The sequence below is a fragment of the Schistosoma haematobium genome, chromosome 2 (genome assembly GCF_000699445.3).
Source record: "Schistosoma haematobium chromosome 2, whole genome shotgun sequence".
NCBI classification, from domain to species: Eukaryota; Metazoa; Platyhelminthes; class Trematoda; order Strigeidida; family Schistosomatidae; genus Schistosoma; species Schistosoma haematobium.
Genome location: NC_067197.1, coordinates 16,920,348 through 16,937,664, shown reverse-complemented (window position 1 = coordinate 16,937,664; position 17,317 = coordinate 16,920,348). Strand labels below are relative to the sequence as shown.

Below are 17,317 nucleotides of genomic sequence, written 5' to 3'. Positions count from 1 at the left end.
ATCATTTGGCCGCATGTTTTTTGACCTCATTTACAATGAACTTATGACACTAATATATGATCTTTAGCTTCCACTTGGAATAACACTAAGATTGATACTATTAAGTATTTTTTTAACATGTAGGTTAATGCAACATTTAGGCATAAATGGCTCATCAACTCTTAGTGAGTCCCAGGATTCAAATGTTAACTGTGATGATCAACGCCGGGATGTACATTTATCTCAATTATGAGTTAACGAATGGACGAAATCCTTTGCTTTAATTCTACTATCACTGTTTATCTGAAAAAGTTATAATCCAAACGTTAAAAGATCCTTTCAGAACCAATCAAAAGTCTATATCAAATATCAATAAAATCACTTTGACTTGAAATGGTTCTCCACTTATTTCCCTCAATAATTACAATCATAATTCTCAGATTTGAGTCAGATTGAGTCAGTCATTGATGCATTTATTTATACACAGAGAAATCTATTTTAAAAATAATTTCCGATGTTCATTAATTTATGACTTTTGGGTTAAGTGCGAAAATTGTTTCATCTCAGTGTGTATACAGTTATAAAAATAAATCGACATAATTTACATTTAGTATGTATGAGAAAATTGTCTTCGCCCTTAGTTCCTCTATCCATTTAAAAGAAAGTAATATACGTCAAACAGTTGTATAAATGGATTTCCTGGCTAAATATGAAACCTGATTAACTCCGTCTGGAGACTCTCTGGGGCTATTGCCGGTCCCATGCCCGGATAAAAAAGGAGGATTGAATATGGGGTTAACAACCCCATCCCGTAGAAAACTGACTCGCTAACAAACACCCTAACCAGAAAAAGAACTTGACTGAATAATGTTAATAATTACTGAAGATTAGACAGGATATCTCTAGTCATTTATCTACCCGATTATGTATGCGTTAAGAGAATAATGTTCTGATAATTCACTCTTTTAAGAGGTGTAGATAAAACTTATCTATTTACTTATTAATAACTTGATTTTTTTATTTATTTCTATCTGTTTATCACTTAAGCATTTTTCATTAGTTGAAATCATGAGTCAATTTAAGCTAGACCACCATGGAAAACCTGGAAGCACTGGACGACTGTTTCATCCTAGTATGAGACTTCTCAGCAATACGCATCCACGATTCTGCCCCTAGAAATTCGAACCCAGGACCTTTAGTGACTGGCTTCACGAGGTATTCCCTGGAGTTTTAGTGACAAGCAGTGACCAGTGGAGTTCAACTGGGTCTGTTATGAGATAGTAACTCACTAAAGACAATGGTGGATATGTCGCTCGATTTCGTAGATTAGTTGAAGTTAAACATTAACACCATTGGATGCTGACCGGCTCAGTGGTATAGAGGTTAAGCTTACGAATCTTGCGATACAGGATAGTGGATGCTCACTACAGAGGAGTTCCACAATAGGACAAAACGGCCGTCCAGTGCTTCAAGGTCTTCCATGGTAGTCTAGCTTTAATTGATTAATGATCTCAACTATTGAAATTACTATAATATTCACAAAACCCCTTCTGATACTTAAGCATTCGTTTGATAATTACCTGATGATGTTCAAAGTTAACAGTTTGATACAATTGAACCACAGCACATCATAGATCATTTTTATTTGTACTTATTAACCATACGTTTTCTCAGTATTCTGCCTTTTCAGTAAAATTAGTTCTTATGTGAACAGGAGTATTTGGTTCATTATTTATTAAATTGAGATATACACAATAATTCATTATTATGTTAGAGTAATTTACCGTTTAAAAATTACTTTATTTCCCTCAGTTCTTTCTTATTATTTATCTTTTTGTACATCATATAGGTTGAAAAATGATTAACTAAATGAGTAAACATGGTAGAAATATTGTATCTCGATTGCTATGGGCAACAAAGTTAGTTCAAGTCATAGTTCAGAAAGAATTTCAGACCATTGACTATGAGCTATTAAAAAATGTCTGTTAAATAAACTTTCATAATAATCCTACTATCTATGATGACAGTTATTTATTTTGATTTTTTTTCAATACCTTATTCAAGGTAGATACTATTGTTCGAATGAGATATTCTCAGTCAGATTTCTCATTATGAAGCTTTCATTGTTATTCTAGTTCACATCATCAGTACTTACTAGAAAATAAAGTTGATAAAACTAAACTATCTAGGTCAGAGTATCCAACATTATGTTTTTCCAATATTTTGCCAAATTTTAAAATATAATTAAAATATTAGTTGTGTATTGGGTATTTTTGTTGAATAATTAAATTCATGAATCAATTGAAACTAGACCACCATGGGAAACCTGGAAGTACTGAATGATCGTTTCATCCTCAGCAGTACGTATCCACGATTCTACCTTTAGAGATTCGAACTCAGGACTTATTTTTCATTACATCATACAGTATAACTATAAACAACCTATTTTATTCAAATAAATAATAAAATCTCACTTCTATCATTTAATCAAGGGCAATAAATTAAAAATAAATAAATGAATAAATACATGACATAATGTGGTGTGTGCCATTTATATTGACATAAGTAGTCTATGATGTTAGTCGTGAACAGAAGGTCTGACAGCAGCAAAGAGACAAGAGGATCGAACAGTAAAGAATGGAGACAGAATGCAATTTGTATGAAAATCCAAGAACAATGAAGTCTGAGTCATTTTGAGACAACTGATGGACATTTCCCAAATGAAGCATTTACTTTATGATTGTTAGATTTTATTAACTAGTCCTGTAATTTTGTGTTAAATGACATTCGATTGTCCCCACTAATATTCTTGTTCAGTACAATACTAGTGGTGAGACTATAATTTATGGACGAACTAATAAGGTATAAGATAATAGGCCTTAGATATTGGCGCGAAATTCACTTATCCAATTTAGTTAAATAGTTTTGACATTATAGCTGATGTCAATTCGTGATGAAAACCCGAAATCTAATTCCTGACGTTAATCATCAACTGTAAAACAATTCTAATTCCTCACATAGGTTTAGAACCTTCATTTGGTCATAGATATTAGGTGGACACTCTGAAGGTCAGTCTAGCTCAGCTCAAAGGTCGTCCATAAATTATAGTCTCACCATATTAGTTCATTTAATTAAATATAACATGATCCTTGAAAAAATTTTTTTATTATTTTCTTAATTCTTTATCCCAATAATTAAGAATATTATTGATCGTACCTATGAGCCGAATATTATTCATTCATTCATTCATTATCATTATAATCTATTATCTGTCTGTTTGTCTATCTATCTAATCTGATGATTGGTGTATTAAATATATAGACATCAAACTAAAATTATGATAGGTTTATGTTGTATACCAAAAATTAAAAGTATTGAATATTGAATATGATTTCATTGAAACTTTAATTTATTATTATTATTCAATTGAATTAAATTAGATTTATGAGTATAAATTTGGATTAAAATAAGTAATTTTCTTTATGTCATTGACAAATTAAACAAATTACATTTGAATCATTTATTGTATAAATATAACATTTACATATAGTATTATTAATATTATTGTTTTAATAATTACAACATGACTGATCGTCATCATCAATATAATAATAATAATAATGAAAAACATTCAGTTATAGATGGAAATTGTACAAAAGATGATTGTATAGCATTTAGTAATATAAAAGAAAATCGTACATCTAATACAAGTATTTTTATTGATAATGAACATAATAAAACTAGTCAAAATTCATTTCATTTATGGAATTCACATAAATATAAACATGTAGACATTTGGAGACCACGCAATAAATGGGAGTTTTGTTTTATATTTGCAGTGATAATTATTGTAATTTTATTGATTATATTTATTAGTTTATGGGGAGCTCAATTAATTATTAATCAGTGTAAGTTATTGATTTCAATTTTAATATTTCTCTAAAAAGTTTGTATGGATGTTCTTTTTTCCATAATGCTTAACAATTGTCACATTTAATAATGAGAAGGGGTTTTGTGGAGATTTCAGAAATTTCACTAGTTGAAAACATGAATCAATGGAAGCTAGACTACCATGAAAAACCTGTAAGCGCTGGACGGCTGTTTCATCCTATTGTGGGACGGCTCAGGACTGCACATCCACGATAAGGCCCACCGCGAAATTCGAACCCAGGATTTATCAGTCTCGTGTGCGAGAGCTTAACCATTAGACCACTGAGCCGGCATCCAATGGTGTTAATGAGGAGTACCATACTGGGACGAAACGGCCGTTTAGTGCTTCCAGGTTTCCCATGGTGATATAGCTTAAATTGACTCATGATTTCAACTAGTGACATTTAATACTGTTTTTTTTAGTTCAGTAATAAGTAAATGTCAAAAAGCTGTAGAGATTATAGTAAAGAACATAAATCAACTTAATTGCATAGATACATATAAGGCTTAGTGACCTATTTTTGCTAACATGGTAACAAAGTCAATGTCATGTACTGGGCTTTGTTTGTGAGGGTTAATAAACTTTACTTTACTAACCAAATTAATGTATGTGGTGTAGGGTTTCAATCGCCTATCAGTTAAAGTCATGTGTTATCACTATCAGATTAAGGACCTACAACGTAAACCGAACTTAACGCTCATACATACTACATAACTTTCATTAAAATAAGACTTTAGAATACCACTTTATATTTCGATGATGTTATAATTATATGCAGAAATGGGTTCATGAATAAGAGAAAATACTAATTCTTAATAAGTAACAAAACTTTTATTTATCTATTATTTTTATTGTTTGAATTAGTTAAAAGCTAATTGACAAGTAATATGTGAACCTATTTGAAACTGCAGATAACCCAAAACTAAAATTACGTTTTTATTTTCTAAAGATGTGGATAAAATATCAGATATTTTGAAGAATAATGAACACCTTTCTGGACTGAATGCCCTATTTAAGAGTTTAATTAAACTAAATATAATAATCAATCGGGGTTGATCTGAACAACCGATTTTTTTCTACAATGTAGTCTATAAAAGACCTTAATTTGCTAAGTAAATTAATCATGTATATTAAATATTGACACTTTTAATAAATCCAACAAAGTCTATTTGTAGGTTGTTTTCTACTTCAGTCCACTTCCATACTATTAATCTTTAAAATATATCTACATATTGAAACTGTTTGAAATTTACTCTATAAGCTTCATTTATACATTTAATGACTTTTTGTTTGCATTTGTGACTCAGTGTTAGTAAGAAACTGTTTTCCGTAAACGTTTTACATGGTCTGAGCACTGAGAACATGAAGTTCGAATAAAATGTGATCCACCATAGAGTGTAGCATGAAACCTAATCAGTTGGTTAGTTTTTTAGAGTGCTAACGACTTGGAAACTAACAATGAACTAATTTCACAATTCATGTTTACTTATCTTTTACAATTAAGTTTTTCTTCTAGATTATCCATCATTAGTTTTATTGTACTGACACTTTATTGCTAATATGTAACATGATTTCTGTCCGGCAAAATGGCATTAAATTTTCTTGTTTTTAATTATTAATTGTTTTATTTCAGCATCATTCACTGGTTAATTGTTTCTAGTGATTATTATTCATTAAACCTACTAGTTATTGCTAGCTTGCTTACTCAAATATATTGGCTTTCTTCACTGTACGACTGATACATCTATTAAACAGATAATTACAATAAACTGACAAAAATAGGTTCATATGTAATTTCATTTAGGAAGTGATTTGTTTTTTTTAATTATCAATCCCGATGTAAGCAAGAGGATTTGGCAATATTCATATGAAACATTCCTAGGAAATAGTTTACATTTATTTATTGATTATTTACCAGTTCCTTAGATTGTTACTTATCTAGTAATATTATACTAATCACTTATTAACTACTTCGTTGGAAAATTTTCTAAAATACATGTTTATTGCTACGATTTTTCTGTTTTTCTTTTGTTTTTTTTTGTGGATTTTATCAATATTTATGTATTTCCTATTTCAGACATTTACACTGTCTGCTATAACTAATTGAATTTTGTGTGTCGTTTAATATTGACGATATTTTAACTGTACAACAAATAATGGACTTTCATACATTTAGTTTTCTTTATGATTTTGAAAAGAGAGCATAAACAAAGATTACCATTAATCTGTTCTAAGTTACCTTGCTACAAAACCATCTAATGTATCAATATAGGGATTGATAGAGATTGTAGTATTTTCACAGTTGTATTCATGAGTCGATCTTAGCTAGACCGCCATTGAGAGCCTCGAAGCACTGGTCGGCCGTTTTGTCGTAGTATGGGACTCATCAGCATCGCGCATCCATGATCTCACACGCGAAGATCAAACTCAGGACTTTTGGTCCCATACTCACTAATGACTAGCTTCGAAATGCAATTCTCGGAGTTCTAGTGAGAAGCTGTGACCAGTGAAGTTCAACCGTGTCGGATGTGGGGCAGTTATCCACTTCAGACAGTGAATGAAGGGTTGAGTAAGATCATTGGTTGATTGAAGTTAGACATTAACACCGTTGAATACCGCTTCAATGGTCCAAACGTTAAGTGTTCACGTGTGAGATCGTGAATGCACGCTGCTGAAGAGTCCCTTATTAGTTTGAAACGACCATCTAATGTATATTTACTCTATTATTTCTAATCAGCAGTTCCCTTTCACACTAATTATCTGAAATGAAATTTTTATGATCTTATTAATTGTATTGTAATCCACGCTACATCATGATACATATATTAATCTCTTATCGTCTTCGAATATAAAAGCATATCAATTTCAATGATAACTTTGATTTTAAAACATTATAGGTTGTAAACAGCTGATGAGGACCTAGATAGATAAAATGAATGCATATGATTCAGCACCATTCCATATTGTTTTTTTTTTACTTTCTTAGAAATAATCAACTATCTGCTCATAAAATATTTAAGTTCTTTTAGGTAACTTCTGTATTTTAATCCATTAAATTTTAAGTTGTGTATTTTATTTTAACAAAAAGAACATTCTACCACTGTACTAGAATGCTTTATCACCAAGTCTGTTGTTAAACAGTTGTTATGACAAGTGGATGAATAATATATTCCATGGATATTAATAACTAAGACGAGGGAAATTTATTTATATAAAAGAAATAGTTCTTACTATATTTCTACATTTTATCATTATTGTGAGATACTAACTCAATGAAGACAATGGTGGATGTGTCGCTCAATTTCGTGGATTAGTCGAAGTTAAACAATAACACCGTTGGATGCCGGCCGGCTCAATGGTATAGAGGTAAAGAGTTCGCGTACGAGACCGATAGGTTTTGGGTTCGAATCTCACGAGGTGGGATCGTAGATGCTCACTACAGAGGAGTCCTACAATAGAACGAAATTGTCATCCAGTGCTTCCAGATTTTCCATGGTAGTCTAGCTTTAATTGATTCATGATCTCAACTATTGAAATTACTATAATATTCACAAAATCCCCCTTTTGATATCATCATTATTGATTGTTTGAATTAAATTTAAACTTGTTTAATCAATAATAATAATTGCCCAATTTATATGTAAAGAATTTTTTTATCGGTCTGATTTAAATTATGAGGGAATTAGGAATTTAAAAAAATCATTTAAGGGTAAAATAATTTAGATGTAATGAAGTGTATTACTTTTATAAACGATTATTATAATCAACTCAATGCATAAATGACGTCAATTCAAATAAGAGATTAAAGAATAATCTTATAATAATATTCTTGGACGAAATTTACTAATTACAGAAAATGACTTACCAATCCAAAGTATTCTCTTTTTTCTTTTTTACTACCAGTACCTCATCAAATGAATGAACTACTTGATCTGATCACTGTTATAAGAACGTTTCTCATATCAACTTTTAATTATTTACTTTATTTGAGTAAATGAGTTAATCAACCATTTTTATCACCATATATTTGATCGTGATCATGATCGTCAGGCCAATATTGAAAATTTAAAAAAAACTTTGAATAGCTGTTTCGTCCCAGCATTTAACTCTTTAGTAGGCGATGGGTCCTGGGTTCTATTTGTGGTAGTGAATTTAAATATGTGGTTCTTGGTCTCCAATAGGGAGCTGAATAACTTCAATATGTGATTTAATCTACGAAAATTTAAAAAATCGCTGCAAAAACCTTATGCTAATTTATATCAGTCTAACTGAGAAATTTACTTCAGGAAGGGTATTTTTTCCATTTTTTGTTGTTGATACTTTCGTACTGTGAAACTGAACAGAAAATGCTGTGGAACAACGACATATTGATAGTTGTTTCATAAAAGACTCATTCTAAACCATGTCCTAATTATAACAATCTGTGTCTTGGTGAGAAATAAACCATGCTATTCACCTTATAGGGTTTGTTCATTATGCAGAGATATTTCAAGTATTTACTAATTTTGTATATCATTTAGCATCCCATTTATTCTTGGTCATATTTTGCAAAAAGAATGTATACTTATGACCTACATCAATTCAATTTATTGCAATTAGATCTGTTGAAGTAAGTAACAGAGATTCATTCAACTAAATGTTGATGGCATTAGTCCGCAAATCTTTTTATGAATTGAATGTTAATTAGCAAAGAGAATTCATGGAATATTGCGAAATACAAATACATTAAGATGTAGCCTACTAGTCGTCATGTATATGTCCAATAGGTGACACGTTTAAACCTCACCTAGCCGATAAATATCCTTTTATCAGAATGGGTTTTGTGGAGATTTTTAGAAATTTCACTGGTTGAAGTCATGAGTCAAGTGAAGCTAGACCATCACCAGGTTTTCCGTGGTGGTCTAGCTTCAATTGACTCATGACTTCAACCAGTGAAATATCCTTTTGTTAGCACACAAACATCTCGCTAACGTCACAGGTGACACATACTGGCAAAAGTCAACTGAACTTTCCGAATTCGCGTTGTCACTTCTTCAAACACAAACCCACTAAGGCTGGTAAGATATGCTCAGCTTCTTTATTTTCTATCACAGTTAAGTCTATAAAATTGTGTTTTTTACACGAGCTATTAAAAAGGCACTTTTAGTTTAATTTAGACAAAAGACCATTTTTCAAGCGTAGAGTCACTAAATAGTTCTGATTCATTTAATGAAAACCACTTATTTTTAATAACCAAAACGGTTCATATTACCATTCGTCTTAAAAACAAGCCTGATCAGTTTTCTTAAATCAAACATAAACTGTGAGTAAATAAACTTTATAAAGTGTATACTACATGGATTATAGTATATATGTCTCAAGTATATATTGTATTTCTTGTGTTTGATCGTTACATTTAAGAAATAAAATAACAACTATATTAATCCCAGTATTTACTAGGTTAATGTGGCTAATTCATCCGGTAAACTACATTCTTTTTATTAACTTATAACCTTGTGATTTCACATTAAAGAATAAGGGAACCTTAATTTATAGTCTCTTGTCTACAAAATAATGACTAAATTGTAATAACTGATCGTATGAGGCAGTCTTTAAAAGGATATTAACAGATTATTTCAACTAATTTATGAACATATATTTCAAAATTAATATGATATAACATAAGATAACAAGTTGAATCACTGTACGGTAATTAAATAAAAGAATTACCTGGAACATTGAATACCGCTTATGTATGTGATTTTTTAAAAAAATCATGTTTCAGAAAATATTATTAGTGTATTGATATGATAAGAATAAGTTGATAGTATAAATGAGGGAGAATGGATACTAAACTCTAACTAATATAATGGTGGATGGTTGTACTTGGATAATTATATTTTTGGCTTATCTACATACATTTAGCTGAAAATCATACTTTTTTCTTTTCTTCTACTATACTGTTGAAATCTAAATGGAGCTGGATAGTTATTTGCACTAGTTCCGGATATCTCAGATATTTGGATACATTAGTTTTCGTAAGATCAAACCCGAACATTTTATGCTTTAAACTGAAACTATTGACTTAGAAATCAATGTTACATATTTCCAAATCCAGGCAATTGTGGTATAATGTGGTAAACATAAGATACTATCGGTGAAAACGTCTTCAGATCTACTATGGTATGGTCTCCGTACCATGAATCTATCGTGTTTGGCATGTGTACTAATTTAAAGAAACATTAAACTGGGAAATTTAGAAGTGATTTGAAAATCAAATAAATTTACATTTTGGCATTCTTCAGATTCAAATAACTGAAAAAATAGTTTTAAAATAACTGATTAAGGAAATAAATGGATCTTTCCAGCTAGCACATCATCTTAAGTTCAAAATAATAAATTTATGTCACGCAAATGACAACAAAATCAGCAGTGACTAGATGCTGGTTACATAGATAACAGTGTTTATGCACTAACGCATCCATAGAGATAAAAGTGATCCAATAAGAAACTAATCCAGTAATCTGAACAAACTGCTTAGTTGAAAATTTCGATGGTTTCTTTGTTTGATAAATTAGAATCGGTTGTCAATAGATCACGTAACAGCTGGTATAAGTGTTAGGAAGTATTTTTAAGCTGTTCAATCAATAGATCAATCATGTGTGTCTTGGAATAGGCTGCAAGATAGTATGTTATTAAACAATAATTATGAACAGAAGTTGAAAGCTAATCACGCCGTGATTGCATCATTTGTAAGGATTGTCATTTTCATTCCGAAACTTAATGTATAACTTAAGTTGTAATATTTTGTTGTCAAGTCTTTCTACAAACGTATATTTGGAACTCAAGACATGATCACTTTTGAATTAGTTGGTTTTCTTGTAATTGTGTACATGAAATAATCTTTTTCTTTCAGTCTGTAGTTGTAAAAAATGTGCGTATCTATTAGCAAAGGATAAAGGAAATCATTAAGAATGTTCTGTGTTTTTTATAGTGATTTGGAAGGTACAGAATTTGTTTATTAACATACCGAAGGAAGCAGAATAGTTATACGTTTAATGAAATTGTTTTTACTACTGACACTTGAAACTCAATGGATGTATTAAGGCAAATAAACTACCATTAATACAATAAAAGTTAAATGTTAGCACCTATCTTTTACATTTATCATATTTTATTAAATAATTACTAAGCTTTGGGTAGTTTCTGCAAACAAATGACCGTGAATAAACCATATTATTTATAATTTTAATAGTCACTACTTAACTCAGCTGCATAACTAGGTAGCGGTTCGCGTCTGGTTGGAAGGTGCTTTGTGTACTAGGGGAACATGAATAGAAGCGTGAATGAGGAGGGATGAAAAAGAGAAGAACAAAAGGAAATTTGAGTCACTGAGACAGCAAGTGCAGACAATGCACTTACATTCAATAAGGAAAGCAATAGACAATAACACAAGCCTCAGGTTAACACAATCTGGGAATCGAAACTAGAAGCAGGCAGTTTAATTGGCTACACCTAGCCTCTAAATTATCATGAAAGCCAGCAGGAAATGAAAACATCAGTTAAACGTGAAGGCGATCTTTGTAAAGTAGACAACAATCTGTAGACTTTCAGTTAGTTATTCAACAGTTCTTTGGTATCATTCATTATCTGTGGTAAAAATTACAAATTGGCAGTCATTAGTCATATAGTTTTACTATAGGATCAAAGATGAACTCTGAATTTTATTTCCTTTTGGTGTTTTGACGAAAACAAGACCAAACAACTTTCTAAAATGATGTTTACACAGAAAGTAAACTTGGAATGGCCAAAGCTGTATCCTAGTGAACAGGACGAGTAATCAGTTTACTCTTTATCATGTAAGATCAGACGAATATGTACTAATGACATAACAAAAGTTAATTACATCAAAATAGCTATCTTCTGAAGGTTAATTAAAATAGAGTTAGAGCTAAAACTTGTATGTCTCTTCGTGAGCATTAAATTTACGGGAGATGTTGCATCGGGAATCATTTTGTTATCCCAAGCTTCGTATCTTTCTCATTAGGTGGCTCTTGATTTATTTGTATGCTTATAATCAACATCCGCATTCTCTCCCTCCTTTAATGTCCATTCATGACTTCATTCGCTCTTGCTGAGGGGATTGAATCGGCCTTACAAGACAGGCGATCTGTAAACGCATCTCCATGCAACATTCTACAAGGATTCCAAAAGTAAAGTATATAAAGATCAATAACTCTGTTATAGAATATCTCGTTGATTTTAGCCCGGTTGCCTCAGTGAACGTAACTTTCAAAATTATATATTCTAACAAAAGAGTATCCATAAAAGAATAACAAATCTAAAATGTGTGTGCAGTGGAGGTTTTAGCAATCTAAACTTCCAAGCCATTTTTATAAACAAAAACAGTGAATGTTACATTACGTTCGTCCAAGACACTGAAACCTTTTTTTAAATTTTATTAGTAAAAAGATGGTTTTAGTTTCTTTCTTGTATTCCTAATATTTACTAATTAGATAGTTTCCTCTTTAGTTTTGATCCGTAAGTTATACATATCTAATTTTCTTTTACTAACGTTTTAGATTAAACAAAAATCTCTTTATGGTACTTGAAATTTATGAGCACTTTTTGATGTAATCTATTGTCTATTTTTCAGTTAACTACTATTATCTGATAAATCATTACAAATATGATTGTATAATCTCAGTAAATGATATTTCTAAAGAGAGAATTTTATTCGCTGGATTGTTTTTTTTAAAAAATTTTTTTCTTCTGTGTAGCCATATGTTACGTTTGTTCTTTACCTTAACTCATTCTTGATTACTTAATATCTATCCCATTTATCAAGTGTTTAATGGTGAATAATTATTTAAAAATCATTCGACTCTTCCAACCATATTTATGTATAACTTAGTGATAGTTCATTTAGTTATATCACCCACGAGTAGAATGTTATACAATAAAACTGAATAGATAAAGAATGAACAATTAATTCTCCTTGACATCATTCATTATCGGCTTGATGATACGTATCTTTTAATTATTCTCTATTGGATTCAATACAGTTTTATAAATCTTTCTTTTCAAAAAATCAGCTAAAAAATAATAATCTGTTATTGACAAAATAACCTTTTCAAACAGAAAACTTGAGATGATGGAGAAGATTTGTAGCTCAGGTGGATGAATTTAATGGAGTTTTGTTCACTGAGCTCAGAAAACGCGTTTCATTGTTTTATGAATGACAGGGAAATAAACTTTATTTAACCACTATTATCATTTCTAATGAGTATGACAAAACAGAATGTTTGAATTATTTAAAAGTCTTCAACAAAATCCGAAATAAATTTGAATATGACATTCAAACTTGTTTATTCAGTAATTCAGTTTGTTCAGAAATTTTAATAAAAATGAATCAATCTATCAAATATCACCTTAAGTTAAAATAAATACCAATTTAGTTTATCTTACCTTGGTGAAGTTTTGTTTTTTCTGAGCTAGTTGGTGCCAACCTGAAACTTTCATTGCTTGTACAGATATTATCATTTGTAGAAATTTAAAATAAAAGTGAGCTATTTGAATGCTTTAACATTTGACTGATAGATTGATTTGTCGACCTCAATCTTGACTGGTCGTTATTAACTCTTTTCCTATTATTGTCTGTATATTTATTCTATCAGTCATATGTGAAGAAATTCGAATAGCTCATTTCTATCTAAAGTTTATATTGATGATATTTTCCAGAAGGATGATGAAAGATTTACTAATAAACCGCCCAGCTTAGAGACTGAAACTTTACCAAAATTATCTATCTGAGCTAAAATCAGTCTACACCATCACATAGTCTAACCTTGTTGATTAAAGATTAGAATACGCACATTTAGCTAAATATTTCACACTGAATTATTTCAATTCGTCTACACCACATACTAATAATCTTTTTTAATATTAGATTCATGAAAAAAATTAATGGCAGAATTATTAATCATTCAAAATGAAAGGAAAAAAGTAGTTTATTATCTCCATTAAATGAAATTATCCATACATTTATTCGATGATTTTACTTCGTATTGGCTTTTATTACTTATGATTAATTGATTTTTCCATTATTTCAAATGACTTATAATTACCAAAATGCAATCATTTATATGGCCAGTTTCATTGAACATCTCTCGTGGATAATGATCGACAGATCAATGGAAAACAAGGTTATTATCATCTCATAGGCAGTATACTTCATGATGAATAGTTGAGAAATTTTCATCACTAGATAATGTTCTACTTGAAGTACATCATGATTTAATTTACTTGTTTATCATCTCTATCGTTGAAATAATTGACTATAAAATCATTACTTGTTGTAAAAATATAATCAAATCCAACTGTAATAACAAATAACTAATAAGTGTACATTTAAAAAAGTTTGATTTTACTCAAAATATTAGTCCAAATCAAACGTGAAACAGTTGTATCATACCCGATAGTCTACAATGGTTGTCCAACAAATTGTAATCTATAATAGATAATAATATTCACTGGTCACTGAATTTTTCACTATCCATTATATTAGATTTTAGGTAACATAAGTAAAATTCCTTTGCATTATCATAAGTAAAAACACTTTACATACAGTTTATTTATCTTGGTAAATGAAGTGTAAATGTATGCAAAAGTGATGTCCAGATTTGGAATAGTCTATTTATTCTGTTAAATCATTTTGTGTAAACTAATTATTAACAAATAAATTCAATTTATCAATCTAGTTTGCAAACAAGTGTTATTGATTTTTTTTTGTGAAAGTGGAAACAAATTAATAACCAAATCAACAAACACAAACATTCACAGTTAACTATGGAAAAATTGGTATGAAAGTTGACAAACTCCAAGTTAAGAAAGAAAAACAACATGTAACATATAATTATACGAACATATAGAGCTTTATTGATTAATGATTGTCATCCTAAGTTATATTTTATAATTATCTTTTCAATCTTCACTAGTTACTTGTGCTAAGAAGAAAAAAAAACAAATAAGCTTAAAAAATATGGTTTCATTATTAATTTAATTTCTAGTCCATGTAAACTATATTTTCTAGGAAAAAATTTTTTTTACTTTTGACGATAAACAACCAAACAGACAGGTTACTGTGGAAATAAATTTTATTCCCTCTCTCTCTCTCAGACTAAAATACAATATACCATGATTTCAATAGACAGTGATGAATCGATAATTAGTACCTTTTCTTTTTAAATGAAAAAATATGTTTAACGTAATTTTTCTTTTAAAGTTTTAAAGTTTATTAAATATTCATAGACATTTTGTTTGTTTGTTAAAAATATAACAGAATTATAATGTCTATTTCATGTTGTTGTATTTAAGTATATTTATCAAGTGGATAAATATGATAAGACTATGAACAAATTAAGTTCTTAAGTATATAAGGTGTTAGAATGTCATTGTCGGTAATCAAAATGTTAAAATGACAGTTGACTTTTATATTATATCGAAAGGCAACTATACTTATTTAAATAGAACTTTAAAATGCCAACAAAATCACTGATAATCCGACTGAATATATATATGTATATATATATATATACATATATATATATATATATATATATATTCGGACTATCCAACATAGTTATGAAGGGTTTGTCAAAATTAACTGATTGTTAATCATGTAATAAGGGTAAATATCATTAAATATTGAATAGAAGTTGAACTTTTCTAGTACATTGATAAACAATTGTTTAACTGTATTTTTTCGGGGATAATTTAACTTATTCAACATGATAAATAACTTTGATAGAGTAAGATAATAATTTTTAATCAGATGATATAGAATTAAATCGATATCGATTTAATTGTAACGTCTCAGTTACGTGATTGATTTATTTTGATCTGGCTAATGTACAATTTTTAATTAATAAGATAGTTTTGTAAATTGTTAATATGATATAAAGTTTAACAAAGAAAGTCCTAGAGAATTGTAATAGCAACATTTTCCTATATTATGTTTAAGATAGCTTGTGATATACGAATAACCTCTAGTATTTTGTTTTTTTTAGACGTAAATTATAAAGAAATTCGTATGATACATTTGTAAAAACAATAAATCCTGGCTTATGAAGTTAAAGTGAGATTAATTTGAAGGATGTAACAATGCAATAAGATGAAGATAATTCAGTGAAGGAACATTCTTTTCAACGATGCAATTTACTTAAGTCGTATAATCATAATTGTAGTTTATTTTTGCACATGGTAGTTTAGAATAAAATAGAGAGAGATGTTAGATTATTTAATGAAGTAATCAAAAAGCATCAAGGGTTCGTGAGCATTTAATATTAGTTACGTAATGGTCGGCAATTATTAATTTAGAAATGAAGAAGATATTCATTGTCTTTATAAAATAGATTTATATTTATAAAGTAGAGACTCAACTTTTACATTCTTTAATTATTATTTCTTAACGCCTTTAAAATTCTTATATGACTGATTCTGAACACTAACCCTCAAAAGAGAAATTATGCAACGAATGAAAATGGAACAGTTGTACAAAATAATTGTCCTGATAGTATATTACGTCATCAACTTGTGAATAGCATTCATTATGTTCTATAAACGTATTAGCCTATGTAACGTACCCTGGAGAAAGTACATAAAAGATACTATTGGGATGTGAGGTAAACATACATCCTTTTAGTGATACATAAAGCCTTTGTTAATATTGAGAAAATGGGAATGTAATTGCAACATATGTTCCTTATCATATATACAAACATATTTATATTACTATAAAACTGACTAGTATGTTGTGTGCTGCTTATGCTGACAGATATAAGTAGTATGCATCTTCAATTGGTAATAGGATGCCTGCCGGCAAAAGATTCAGAAGATGGAACAGGATTAGAAACAAAAAAAACGATTGTGATAACAACAGAATTCGAAGAACCATGAAGCATGTAAAGGGGGACTGAAGGAAAATGTGCGAACAATGTATTTAGTGTATGATTTACATATTTTATGAAATCGCTGTGTAATTTTGCATTTAAACAAACATTGGTTTTCCCCACTTGAGTTTCCATTCGCTACTTACCCACGACTGTTACTGTCAATGGAGCAAAAGACGCCGATCAGCATTCTCCAACCCACTCTGTCCTGGGCCTTCCTTTCTAGTTGTATCCAATTGTTGTTCATTCATCTCATGTCTGTCTCTATTTCTCGGCCTAATGTGTTCTTTGGTCTTTCTCTCCTCCTTTGGCATTGAGGATTCCAAGTGAGGGATTGCCTGGTGACGCAGTTGGGTGCTTTCCTCAATGTGTGTCTTATCCACTTCCAGCTCTTCTTCCTCCACTGGGATCTGATTTGTTCTCTCCCACAGTAGGTTGTTGCTAATAATGTCCGGCCAACGGATTTGAAGTATTTTGC

At 30.0% G+C, this 17,317-nt stretch overlaps 1 protein-coding gene across 3 annotated transcripts in view; it reads left to right on the top strand.

The window, feature by feature from the left end:
- The first annotated feature begins 3,367 nt into the window (after nt 1-3,367).
- ECEL1_1 (endothelin converting enzyme-like 1) overlaps nt 3,368-17,317 on the top strand; it is a 52,431-nt gene continuing 38,481 nt past the window's right edge. For all 3 annotated transcript variants that reach the window (XM_051214473.1, XM_051214474.1, XM_051214475.1), the window contains exon 1: nt 3,368-3,887. In XM_051214473.1, coding sequence (XP_051067650.1) covers nt 3,563-3,887 — 325 coding nt within the window. In that variant the 5' untranslated portion in view covers nt 3,368-3,562. The remainder of the gene's footprint in view (nt 3,888-17,317) is intronic.